The 14,117-nt window shown below is 39.7% G+C and overlaps 1 protein-coding gene across 9 annotated transcripts in view; it reads right to left on the reverse strand.

Moving 5' to 3' along the window:
* The window catches only part of INTS14 (integrator complex subunit 14), a 90,524-nt gene that overhangs the window by 13,298 nt on the left and 63,109 nt on the right, over window positions 1-14,117 (reverse strand). For all 9 annotated transcript variants that reach the window (XM_057722914.1, XM_057722909.1, XM_057722911.1 and 6 more), the window contains 3 exons: window positions 10,895-10,987; window positions 8,340-8,484; window positions 6,866-6,999 (listed from right to left, as the gene is read on the reverse strand). In XM_057722914.1, the coding sequence (XP_057578897.1) occupies window positions 6,866-6,999; window positions 8,340-8,484; window positions 10,895-10,987 (372 nt within the window). The remainder of the gene's footprint in view (window positions 1-6,865; window positions 7,000-8,339; window positions 8,485-10,894; window positions 10,988-14,117) is intronic.

A 14,117-nucleotide genomic window follows, 5' to 3' on the forward strand; every position in this document is an offset into this window, starting at 1 on the left:
ACAAATACAAACCCAAAACAATTCAGAAAATGGTCATTGGAACACACATGTCAAGAATCACTTTAAATGTAAATGGATTAAATGCTCCAACCAAAAGACACAGACTGGCTGAATGGATACAAACACAAGACCCTTCTATATGCTGCCTATAAGAAACCCACTTCAGACCAAGGGATACATATAGACTGAAAGTGAAGGGATGGAAAAAGATATTCCATGCAAATGGAAGTCAAAAGAAAGCTGGAGTAGCAATACTCATATCAGACAAATTAGACTTGAAAGTAAAGACTATTAAAAGAGACAAGGAAGGGCACTACATAATAATCAAGGGATCCATCCAAGAAGAACAGATCACAATGGTAAATATCTATGCCCCCAATATAGGAGCACCTCAATACATAAGGCAAATGCTAACAGCTATAAAAGGGGACATCGACAGTAACACAATTATAGTGGGAGACTTGAACACCCCACTTACATCAATGGACAGATCATCCAAACAGAAAATAAATAAAGACACACAAGCTTTAAATGACACATTAGACCATCTCGACTTAATTGATATTTATAGGACATTCCATCCAAAAACGACAGACTACACTTTCTTCTCAAGTGCACACGGAACATTTTCCAGGATAGATCACATCTTGGGTCACAAATCAAACCTCAGCAAATTCAAGAAAATTGAAATCATATCAAGCATCTTCTCAGACCACAACGCCATGAGACTAGATATCAATTACAGGAAAAAAACTGCAAAAAATACAAACACATGGAGGCTAAACAATTCACTCTTAAACAACCAAGGAATCACTACAGAAATCAAAGAGGAAATCAAAAAATATCTAGAAACAAATGACAACGAAAACACAACAACCCAAAACCTATGGGACGCAGCAAAAGCAGTTCTAAGAGGGAAGTTTATAGCAATACAGTCCTACCTTAAGAAACAAGAAAATGATCGAATAAACAACCTAACCTTACACCTCAAACAACTAGAGAAAGAAGAACAAAGAAACCCCAAAGTGAGCAGAAGGAAAGAAATCATAAAGATCAGAGCAGAAATAAATGATAAAGAAAGGAAAGAAACCATAAGAAAAATAAATAAAACTAAAAGCTGGTTCTTTGAGAAGATTAACAAAATTGATAAACCATTAGCCAGACTCATCAAGAAAAAAAGGGAGAAGATGCAAATCAACAGAATTAGAAATGAAAAAGGAGAAGTCACAACGGACACCTCAGAAATACAAAACATCATGAGAGACTACTACAAGCAACTCTATGCCAATCAATTGGATAACCTGGAAGAAATGGATACATTCTTAGAAAAATACAATCTTCCAAGACTGAACCAGGAAGAAATAGAAACCATGAACAGAGCAATCACAAGTACAGAAATTGAGGCAGTGATTAAAAATCTCCCAACACACAAAAGCCCAGGACCAGATGGATTCACAGGCGAATTCTATCAAACATTTCGAGAAGAGTTAACACCTATCCTTCTCAAACTCTTCCAAAATATTGCAGAAGGCGGAGCACTCCCAAACTCATTCTACGAGGCTACCATCACCCTGATACCAAAACCAGGCAAAGATGTCACAAAAAAAGAAAACTACAGACAAATATCACTGATGAATATAGATGCAAAAATCCTCAACAAAATACTAGCTAACAGACTGCAACAGCACATTAAAAAAATCATACACCATGATCAAGTGGGGTTTATCCCTGGGATGCAAGGATTCTTCAATATACGCAAATCAATCAACGTGATACATCATATCAACAAATTGAAGGATAAAAACCATATGATCATTTCAATAGATGCAGAAAAAGCTTTTGACAAAGTTCAAGATCCATTTATGATAAAAGCTCTCCAGAAAATGGGCATAGAAGGAAATTACCTCAACATAATAAAAGCCATATATGAAAAACCAAAAGCCAACATTGTTCTCAATGGAGAAAAACTGGAAGAACTCCCTCTAAGAACAGGAACAAGACAAGGGTGTCCACTCTCACCACTGTTATTCAACATAGTTTTGGAAGTGTTAGCCACAGCAATCAGAGAAGAAAAAGAAATCAAAGGAATCCAAATTGGAAAAGAAGAAGTAAAATTGTCACTCTTTGCAGATGACATGATATTATATATAGAAAACCCTAAAGACTCTACCAGAAAACTGCTAGCACTCATTGATGAGTTTAGTAAAGTAGCAGGATACAAAATTAATGCACAGAAATCTCTTGCATTCCTATACACTAACAACGGAAGAGCAGAAAGAGAAATTAAGGAAACTCTCCCATTCACCATTGCAACAAAAAGAATAAAATACCTAGGAATAAACCTGCCTAAGGAGGCAAAAGATCTGTATGCAGAAAACTTTAAGACATTGATGAAAGAAATCAAAGACGACACAAACAGATGGAGGGACATACCATGTTCCTGGATTGGAAGAATCAACATCGTGAAAATGACTGTACTACCCAAAGCAATTTACAGATTCAGTGCAATCCCGATCAAATTACCAAAGGCATTTTTCACAGAACTAGAGCAAGAAATCTTACGATTTGTATGGAAATGCAAAAGACCCCGAATAGCCAAAGCAATCTTGAGAAGGAAAAATGGAGTTGGTGGAATCAGGCTTCCTGACTTCAAACTATACTACAAGGCCATAGTGATCAAGACAGTATGGTACTGGCACAAAAATAGAAAGGATGATCAATGGAATAGAATACAGAACTCAGAAGTAAGCCCAAACACATATGGGCACCTTATCTTTGACAAAGGAGGCACGAGTATACAATGGAAAAAAGACAGCCTCTTCAATAAGTGGTGCTGGGAAAATTGGACAGCAACATGTAAAAGAATGAAATTTGAACACTTCCTAACACCATACACAAAAATAAACTCCAAATGGATTAAAGACCTACATGTAAGGCCAGACACTATAAAACTCCTAGAGGAAAACATAGGCAGAACACTCTTTGACATACATCAAAGCAACATCCTTTTTGACCCACCTCCTAGAATCATGGAAATAAAATCAAGAATAAATGAATGGGACCTCATGAAACTTAAAAGCTTTTGCACAGCAAAAGAAACCATAAACAAGACTAAAAGGCAACCCTCAGAATGGGAAAAAATAATTGCCTATGAAACAACGGACAAAGGATTAACCTCCAAAATATACAAGCAGCTCATGCAGCTTCATACCAAAAAAGCAAATAACCCAATCCACAAATGGGCAGAAGACCTAAATAGACAAGACATACAGGTGGCCAACAAACACATGAAAAGATGCTCATCATCACTCATCATCAGAGAAATGCAAGTCAAAGCCACAATGAGGTATCACCTCACACCAATCAGAATGGCCATCATCACAAAGTCTGGAAACAACAAATGTTGGAGAGGGTGTGGAGAAAAGGGAACTCTCCTGCACTGTTGGTGGGACTGTAAGTTGGTACAGCCACTATGGAAAACAATTTGGAGGTTCCTTAAAAAACTACAAATAGAACTACCATATGATCCAGTAATCCCACTCCTGGGCATATACCCAAAAAAAACCATAATCCCAAAAGAAACTTGTACCATAATGTTTATTGCAGCACTCTTTACAATAGCCAGGACATGGAGGCAACCTAAATGCCCATCAACAAATGAATGGATACAGAAGATGTGGCATATATATACAATGGAATATTACTCAGCTATAAAAAGGGATGAGATGGAGCTATATGTAATGAGGTGGATAGAACTACAATCTGTCATACAGAGTGAAGTAAGTCAGAAAGAGAAGGACAAATATTGTATGCTAACTCACATATACGGAATCTAAAAATGGTACTGATGAACTCAGTGACAAGAACAAGGAAGCAGATACAGAGAATGGACTGGAGAACTCGAGGTATGGGAGAGGGCGGGGGGTGAAGGGGAAACTGAGAAGAAGCGAGAGAGTAGCACAGACATATATATACTACCAACTGTAAAATAGTGGGAAGTTGTTGTATAACAAAGGGAGTCCAACTCGAGGATGGAAGATGCCTTAGAGGACTGGGGCAGGGAGGGTGGGGGGAACTCGAGGGGGGGGCGTCAAGGAAGGGAGGGAATACGGGGATATGTGTATAAAAACAGCTGATTGAACCTGGTGTACCCCCCCAAAAAAATAAAAAATAAAAATAAAAATAAATTTAAAAAAAAAAAAAAAAAAGTAGGTAGAAACAATGGGTAGAATTTTTCTTGTCATCCTCTCACTTCCAATACTCCCAACTTTACTCAGAGGTTTCAGTTCTTTGTCTTGTCTCCTGTTCCTGTGTGAGCTTTAAAATCCCAGCCCCTGGATCCTAGCTCAAGAGTTGGCAAACTATAGCTGGCTGCCTGTTTTTGAGTTAAGGATGGTTTTTTATATTGTTAAGTGGTTTACGTATTGTGCTACAATGGCAGAGTTTAGTGGTTATGGCCAAACCATAATGGCCTGTAAAACCTAAAATATTTATTACATGGCCCTTTGCTGAAAGTCTGCTGGCCCGTGGCCTAGCTTCTGGGCCTATATTCCATCAAAATCTTCTCTAGGCTTCAATGGCAAAAGGCATCCTTCAGACCTTAACTGACACGCATGCATATGTGTATAAGACACTGCAGGCCATGTCTCACATGTGCTCATGAGACATTGTACTTCCTTCTTGAATTTCTGTATTCTCTTGGCTTCTGTGACATCCCTTTCTTCTTCTTTTTCTCTTTTATCTGCCTCTTCCTTCTCATTTTCCTTTACTGGTGTCATTTCCACTGCCCCTAGTAGCTGGTCCTTTCTAGGGGTCTGGTCCTTGGCTCTTTTTTTTTCCTTAATATATATACTTTCCATGCTTCTCAAAGTGTGGTTATTAATCTGGGTTGTAATCACTTGGGTAATATTAAAACTGCAAGTTCCTGGCCTTGAATCCAGACCAAACAAATCAGAATCTCCACAGGTGGAGCCCAGGAAACAGAACTTTTAAACAAGTTCTCCAGGTTTCCTTTTGTATACCAAACCTCAGATTTGTGAACTACTGCCCTAAGCAATATCCCTCATTCTCAACCTTTTAACTATCAGCAATATGCTTATAACTTAAAATTATATTTTCAACTCTGCCCTCTCTCCTGAACTCTACATTCTTATAGGAACTGTTTATAGGCACTTTAACCTAAATTTCACAGGCACAAACTTAACACACACAAAGAGATGTTCTTCCCAAATCTACTCTTCCTCCTCTGTTCTGTTTCAGTGAACAGTACCGCCTCTCACCCTGCAGCCCTGGTCAGAAACCTGGGATCATTCTCAACTCTTCTCTGTCCTTTATTTTCATATCTAAATACTGTTGTTTCTACTTCCTCAACATCTTTTGCATGGATCCCAGCCTCTCCATCCCCAGCCACTGCCCCTGTTCTGCCTCTCATCTTCACATCGCCAGCACTGTCACAGTAGATTTCTAACTTCAAAATGCCCTTACCTTTTCAAATCCACACTCCACAGAGTTCTCTTTCTAAATGCAAAGTCTATTATTTCTCACTTGGATTTCAGCCATATTACACCACTCCAGGGGGTACCAGTACCTAGAATATAAAGTCACCTAACTGGTATCTCCACTGTTCTCATTACAGCCAGAAGGATCTGATCATATTACTCCCCTCAGTGGCTTCCAGTATCTGCAGAATAAAGTCTCAGCTCTTCACATTTCAGATGAGGCCTGCCCTGCTGTACCACTGCCAACCTCTAACCCACCATCTGGTCTTCCCAACCCTCACCCTCATACTTTGTGTTCCAGCTCCTTTCTTTTCTATAGGTGCTCCATTTGGGCAGGATGCCTTTTCTCCCTTCACTGGCTCAGCAAATTCCTCTTTTTCTTCAAAACTCAGCTAGGGTATCCCTCCTCTGTGGAGATCTTCCTGAGTCTTCTAGGCAGAGCTGACCATCCCCTCCTTCAGGCCAACTCTGATCTTGTGCCAGTTCATGTTTATTATTCCACTCTTCACTAGACTGAGTAACTCCTGCTAACTCTTTTAGACCCCAGACCTGGCACAGAAGAGGTTGCCTGGTAAATGTTCCTAAAATTGAAATGGGCCTAAATGAGTCAAGGGTGACACTACAGCTGGATCCTGAGTACCTAGGAGTACAAAGGCCTCAATCAGAAATAGTAGGAAAATCAGAAGAAAGAGTTTATGGGGGAAGGAGGGGCAGACAATGGTTTCTGCAACAAACATGCTGAGCTTAGGACTGTGACAGAATATATAGGTGGAGAGGTCCAAGTGGGAGCTGGAAATGCAATCTGCAAGTTTCAGGGAGAGATCAAGCAGGACCAGAATTAGAGACTTGTGGGAGTCTGAAGCTATAACAGCTGATAAAATAACCAAGAGAGAATAATAACCCAAGAGAAGAAGGCAAAGAACCACACCTTGGGAATCATGAGGCAAGAGGAAGAAAAGACAAGATGACAAGAAAAAAAGTTGCCAAGGAAAAAGATAAGTGCCAGGTGAATGCAATGTTAGGAAAACTAAGGGAAAACAGTTTCAAGAGTAAATTATTTAAGAATGACTAGGGGTACCTGGGTTGAAAATAATACACTAAAGAAAAAAAAGTTTATGGAGAATAGTTTTTCACTCCAAGCAGAGTATTTATATTTACTTGAAACAACCTAAATGTTTGTTTCCCCTGATCGGCAAAGTTAAAAGTCCAAACATCAAGCTCTCTTGGGGTTCTCCACATACATATCCAGCATCAGAAACCACAGGGCACTCAAGGGAAATCACGCAGCTCTCTGACTGCACAGACAGGGCCGTTCACAAGAGCAGAGAGAAAAAGCCAGCATAAATGAAATCTGATCTCTGTTATACCTGAAATAGGGCCCAACTGTGCCGTTTTCCCTAGCCATGGGAGAGGTTCTGGGCCAGGCTCAAACAGAGACATCATGAGGTTTGATTTCTTCTTGCTGTCAGCTTGGGAGTAGAGCATTCCATGCCATTCAGGACTAGATGGAGAGAAGATGGAAGATCAGAACATCAAGCCTGGGACTGTCAAGTTAAATAATTCTAGCCTGTGTATTTCTCTTGAGAGAAACGGTTTTCAGCTTTGAAATTAGGGGCATTACTTTTACTAAAGTCAAATCCTAAACCTAAACATGCATACTGATGTCCCCTAATATTACCATTCCTTGGGGACATGTATTATTATTCAATTATGTAGATATGGAAATCAAAAGCAGTCTTAAAAGAGAAAAGAAAAATCACAAGAGCAGCAAATAGCTGCAGGGGTGGTGAGGAGTAAGGGCTGCGACCTATAGGTCTCTTCAGCCACCTCTGAATCACTCACAGCAGTACCATACAGAGAAGCCCTTCTAACAAAGCACTCAAAGCCATTACCCAGCTCTGTTCCCACTTCTCAAAGGGCCCCAGGTGATTCTCCTATTCAGAGCCAGTACAAGTAGCTTGAGAACCAAGAAATATAGCAAGCTGATACCTAAATAGGAACTGCATCCTTCTTTTTGGATCAGCTAATTTTAACTCAAGCAGAAAAGGAACCATGCTTCCTCTGAGTATTCCTAACCTCTTGATCTTCTCTACCAGTCAATCCCAGGTGGTGGCCAGAAGATGATCAGTCACCACTTCTTCTCTAGCAATATGCATTATAGAAAGGGAAGCAGACAGTTATGCAGATTTTGAGACTACAGTGAAAGTGAAAGCTAGATGGGCTTTCCTCAGAGGGAAGGAATACAGCAGAGTGGTTACGAGCATGGGCCACGGAGTCACAATGCATGCATAAGAATCCTGACTCTTTCATCTACCAGCTGTGTGACCTTGAGCAAGTACCATGACTTGTTCTCTAAGCCTCAGTTTCCTCATCTAAGGAATGGGGATAATATTGATACCTACTGTATAGTGAGGCATAAAAAGTGCCTAGAGAAGTACCTGGCACATGGTAGAATGTTCAACGTTATTGGCATCATTTTTCATTTAGCTCTACCTCCTCATTTTATATCTGAGGACTCTGTGAGTGAATAACTGCATAAGATCCTATACCAAGTTAGCAGCATTGCTTTAACTGACCCCAGGTTTCCCAGATAGGATGGAAAAGAAGAAAACCGGGAGAAGAGTAATATAAAGGCAATATAATGAAAAAACTCACTCTGCACTTATTCTAGAGGATGCTTTAAAGAGTAGTGTGGAAGGTGACAGTAAGTGGGAAGGATACGGCAGGAAGAGAAAAAAAGTGCCAAGGTGTTTTCTATTCTTTCTTTCAGAAAAGTCTGGGAATATTCCACTTTGTGAACTGACTCTCCCATTCACTCAACCGAAGGTAAAAGTTTCTCACCCTAGCTGAACGATCGCCACCATGCCTTCCACCTTCAGGCTGCCGTGGAGCAGGACACAGAAGTTGGGTATCTTGCCTGCGATCTGATTGGCCGGATTTTCGTCTTCGTTGTCATCGGCTATGCCGGCTCCCACCTCGTCTCCTTCTGCGGAAAGCAGAGAACACCAGGCAGACTGAGATATTGTGCTCTTGGCTGTTTCTAGCCTTGGAAGGGAAGTGTGCAGAGTTTTAAAGGGATATTATAACAAGTAAGAAAAACTCATATGCCGTTTTTCCTATGTCCACACAAAAATCAGTTTTCACATGGCATATGAATTCCATTTATATGAAACATCCAGAATAGGCAAATCTATATGGATAGAAAGGATATCAGTAGTCACCTGAGGCTGAGAGAGGTGGAAGGTTAGGGGTTGATTGCTAAAAGGTTTCTTTTTGAGGTAGTGAAAACTCTAAAATTCTGATTCGAAAGTTGTGGTTATGTTTGCCTAACTCTGTAAATACACTAAAAACTACTGAATTGTACACTTTAAATGGCTGCAATGGGACTTCCCTGGTGGCGCAGTGGTTAAGAATCCGCCTGCCAATGCAGGGGACACAGGTTTGATCCCTGGTCCAGAAAGATCCCATATGTCTCAGAGCAACTAAGCCCATGCGCCACAACTACTGAGCCTGTGCTCTAGAGCCTGTGAGCCGCAACTACTGAGCCCAAGTGTCACAGCTACAAAGCCTGCATGCCTAGAGACTGTGCTCCACAACAAGAGAAGCCACTGCAATGAGAAGCGCGTGTACTGCAATGAAGAGTAGCCCCTGCTCTCCACAACTAGAGAAAGCCCTCGAGCAGCAACAAAGACCCAACACAGCCAAAAGTAAATTAAATACATTTTTTTTTAAATGTGTGCAATGTATGGTATATGAATTATTTCAGTCAAGCTGCCACACAAACAATCAGCTTTCCACAGTTTCTACTAGAACACTAAGCTAGAGGCTCTCTGGGGGTTTCAGGCACCATAGAAACAGAAATAGAGATTCAGAGATGTCAAGAGTGTTCTCAACTGACAGCTTTCAGGTACCATGTGATGGGATACCCCAAAGAACAGTGATGACTCCGTAAGCTTCTTTTTTTTTTTTTAATTTATTTATTTTATTTTTGGTGGCAATGAATCTTCATTGCTCCGTGTGGGCTTTCTCTAGTTGTGGTGAGCGGAGGCTACTCTTCCTCGCGGTTCGAGGGCTTCTCATTGCAGTGGTTTCTATTGTTGTGGAGCACAGGCTCGAGGCGTGCAGGCTTCAGTAGTTGTGGCACGTGGGCTTAATTGCTCCGCGGCATGTGGCATCTTCCTGGACCAGGAATCGAATCCATGTTCCCTGCATTGGCAGGCGGATTCGCAACCACTGTGCCACCAGGAAAGTCCTGACTCCATAAGCTTTTCGACTCACTTCTCCAAGTTCTCTCATATACTCTGTCAACAGATAAATGCATCTTCCTCCAATTAACTTCCTTCTGGGACTATCTGTGTACTCAAGCTGATTCAAAGACTTTCTAATCCAACAGGAAGAATCTGCCTGGTTTAGTTTGACATTCAGTAGCCCTTACAACGTGGCTCCATTTTGCCTTCCCATACTTTTCTTTCCACTGTTCTCCTACACCAACTCTTCATTTTGGCCACTTTCTTTCTTGGCAATTTATATGGGCATGCAGAATTCCCCCAGGACCTTATTCGCAATAAGGGAAACTCAGTTGTTAGCAATATCAACATCAATAACGAGGTAAAGTATAAACAAAATGATCACAATCAGCCATCCGTGGGAACCTATCAAAGATTCTGTCTATGAATATGTGATGGAGGGTTATGGAACACCTAACACTCCAACTGAGACAACTGTGAGTAAATGGAATGTGGTCATAACTCAGTGAGTGGAAATCCGACTGACTGTATACACTTCTTGGAGAAAGCTGGTGAATACAAAGGAGATGGGCAGCCTAAAGCAGAAGTTTAAGGTGCTAGAGACTAACATTCTCCAGAGAGATGCTGTATTTAGGAGACAGGACTCTATAGTTGCCGGAGAAGTATATTCTGCAGTAATGAGACCTCACAAAGGCCTGGATTCATTCATTCATTCAACAGTATTTACTGAGTATCTACTATGTGCTAGGTATCAGTAGAGAACAGGTGTGATTTCTCCCCTTATAAAGCTGTACTCCACATTTATCAGGCAACCTTCTGAGAACTACTTTGGTTTCCCCAGCATGCTTCCACAGGGAAAGGCAGAGCACAGGATGAGGGACTAAGCATTCTCATCTCTGAAGAGGATTTCCACTGTAAATTAATGAAGCAGCACACAATAAATATGTGTCAAAATGCTTTCCACAGTTATAAAGCAGCAGAGTTAGTTTTTTAATATATTAGGCAACATTCCAGTTTTAAAAAGCCCAATCCAATAACTACTCTTCCCCCAAATTCTGCAAAATGGGCTCTTTTACTATCTAACATTTAAGAATAACTTTAGATAATAAGATACTTCACATATATCACTGGACTAGGAAGACAACTCACCTTTGTTAAGTGCTATAGGTAGGACCAGATGTCTGGATAGAACTGGGGGACTTGAAATATCAGCTATATCAATAAATCCCACTATTTCCAAATCTGAAAAGAAGGAATCAACATAGAATTAATTTGTTACAAACAATAAATGCTGAAAACGGTGTGGAGAAAAGGGAACCCTCCTACACTGTTGGTGGGAATCTAAATTGGTACAGCCACCATGGAGAACAATATGGAGGTTCCTTAAAAAACTAAAAATAGAGTTACCATATGAACCAACAATCCCACTCCTGGGCATATATCTGGAGGAAAACAATTCAAAAGGATGTATGCACCCTGATGTCCATTGCAACACTATTTACAATAGCCGGGACATGGAAACAACCTAAATGTCCATCGACAAAGAAATGGATAAAGACGATGAGGTACTCATCTTCAATGGAATATCACTCAGCCATAAAAAGGAAAGAAATAAATAGTGCCACTTGCAGAGACATGGATGGACCTAGAGATTGTCATACAGAGTAAAGTAAGTCAGAAAGAGAGAGACAAACATCGCATAGTATCACTCATATGTGGAATCTAGAAAAATGAGACAGATGAACTTATCTGTGAAGCAGAAATAGAGTCACAGATGTAGAAAACAAATTTATGGTTACCAAGGTGGGAAGGGGAGGTGAGAAGAACTGGGAGATTGGGATTGACATATATACACTACTGTATATAAAACAGATAACTAATGAGAACCTACAGTATAGCACAGGGAACTATACAATGCTCTGTGGTGACCTATATGGGAAGAAAATCTAAAAAAGAGTGGATATATGTATATGTATAACTGATTCACTTTGCTGTACAGCAGAAACTAACACAACATTGTAAAGCAACTATATTCCAATAAAAATTAACTTAAAAAAAGAATTAACTCGTGCTATGGGAAAGTACATTATTTTCTATTACTAGATTTCATAAACATAATGTTTAGGTGTGGAATTCAAATATGATGACTAGGAAGGTTAACAGAAGTTTCTCTGAATGACTAATACTTTGCATTTTAAGTAACTAAGAAAATAAGGATAATTGTCTTTTATTTAATGGACTTAAGTTATATGACAAGTCATCTAGACTATTTTTTATGAGGCTAGTTCCCCAGCCAAGGTAAAAGCTTACTGATTAAGTCTCTCTGTACAGTCAGGGATGTTCAGGTCACCAGGGAGCGTTGTAGTCAAATACTTCCCCAATAACTGCAAGTGGCTATACTTCAAGGATAAGGTCTTTGCATTAAAAATGTTTCCCTGAGGGGCTTCTCTGGTGGTCCAGTGGGTGAGACTCTGTGCTCCCAATGCAGGGGGCCTAGGTTTGATCCCTGGTTGGAAAACTAGATCCCACAGGCATGCCGCAATTAAGAGTCCACATGCCACAACTAAGAAGTTTACATGCTGCAATTAAAAGATTCTGCATGCTGCAACGAAAATATAGTTCGCAAGCCACAACTAAGACCCGGTGCAACCAAAATAAATAAATAAATTTTTTTTCTTAAAAAAAAGTTCTCCTGAGAAAGAAATACATTCTGTACAATACCAAGGTAGTAGTACACATATGACAATGGTTTCTTTGCTTTCTAGAAGCTGTATTAAAGACCAAAAGTATTTGTTGAAAATCTAAAATAAGTTAAAAAAAAAGTTGTAACCCAAAGTACTTTCTGAAAGTTTTTTTCTGGTTATATCAGTGGTATAAAAACTTAGAAAACACTAAAAACTGTAAAGAAGAAAAAGTCACTCATTCCTCATCAAAGGAAACCTCTATTAATATTTCACTGAATTGCTTGTTAGTCTTTCTTTTAGGCATATACAAACTCATATTCTCAGCATAATTTTTTAAAAAAATCAGGATCATGGTGAGTATACCATACTTCTTTTTTTCAAATATCTTTTTTTTTTAATGCGGACCACTTTCTTTAATGTCTTTATTGAATTTGTTACAATATTGCTTCTGTTTTATGTTTCGGCTTCTTGGCAGCAAGGCATGTGGGATCCCAGCTCCCTGACCAGGGATAGAACTCACACCCTCTGCAATGGAAGGCGAAGTCTCAACCACTGGACCACCGGGGAAGTCCCCCACACTTCTCATACATCAGGAAATCTGCTTCTCTGGAGTTTTGCTGCTGTTACCTTTTTTAGCTGAGTAATATATGCATCAACATAAGCAGTTATATATTTTTCATTAAAGTAGAAAAAGGCCTACTTTAAAAAAAATTTATTTATTTATTTATTTATTTATTTATTTATTTATTTATTTAGGTTGCACCGGGTCTTAGTTGTGGCATGCGAACTCTTAGTTGCGGGATGCACGTGGGATTTAGTTCCCTGACCAGGGATCGAACCTGGGCCCCCTGCATTGGGAGCTTGGAGTCTTAACTACAGCGTCACCAGAGAAGTCCCAAGCCTACGTTTTAAAGTGGTTTAAATATAAGCTGTAACAAAAATCTTAACTAAAAGTTTGTATACCTTAGTCCATTAAATAAAAGACAATTGTTCTTATTTTCTTAGTTACTTAAAATGCAAAGTATTAGAGTCATTCAGAGAAACTTCCAATAACCTCCCTAGTTATCATATTTGAATTCCTCACCTAAACACTGCATTTGTGAAATCTAGTATATAGAAAGTAATGTACTTCTGGAAAGAAAAGATCTATTCAAAGTTACTCATCCAAAAAAGATGGGAGGGAAGTGGAATCTAACTGGTTTGAAGGCAACAAAACATTTGGCACACTGGTGTCTAGTCACAATGAAAGAGATGGATGCCCTACTTCCAGACAGCCAGGAGCAAAACATAAAAGCACAGAAAATAAAAAATCCTGTGCACAGCCCTTCACTCAAAAACTCCTTAAAATCTATACACCCAAGAATGAAATGAATTTCCAGCTGTACTTAATTTTAATCATTTGTTGTAGTGAACATCTACTAAGCATCAGACACTATGCTATGTACTGAGGGTGCAATGCTGGCTGAAACAGTGATGGTTCAACATACACCCACCACTCAAGAAGTCCATCTGCCAATATGAGACAACTTTCTTCTCTACTACCCCTTGTTACTTTTGATTCCTGGCTTTGCCAACCTAACCTAAGCACAGCACCGGCAACATAAGCCAGGTAAAAGCCTTAACACACTGCTTTCTTTTAGTCATGACACAAGCAACAGGAGTAGAGAGGTGCAGTGTATCAGAGCCGA

The sequence above is a fragment of the Hippopotamus amphibius genome, chromosome 2 (assembly GCF_030028045.1).
Source record: "Hippopotamus amphibius kiboko isolate mHipAmp2 chromosome 2, mHipAmp2.hap2, whole genome shotgun sequence".
Taxonomy (NCBI): domain Eukaryota; kingdom Metazoa; phylum Chordata; class Mammalia; order Artiodactyla; family Hippopotamidae; genus Hippopotamus; species Hippopotamus amphibius.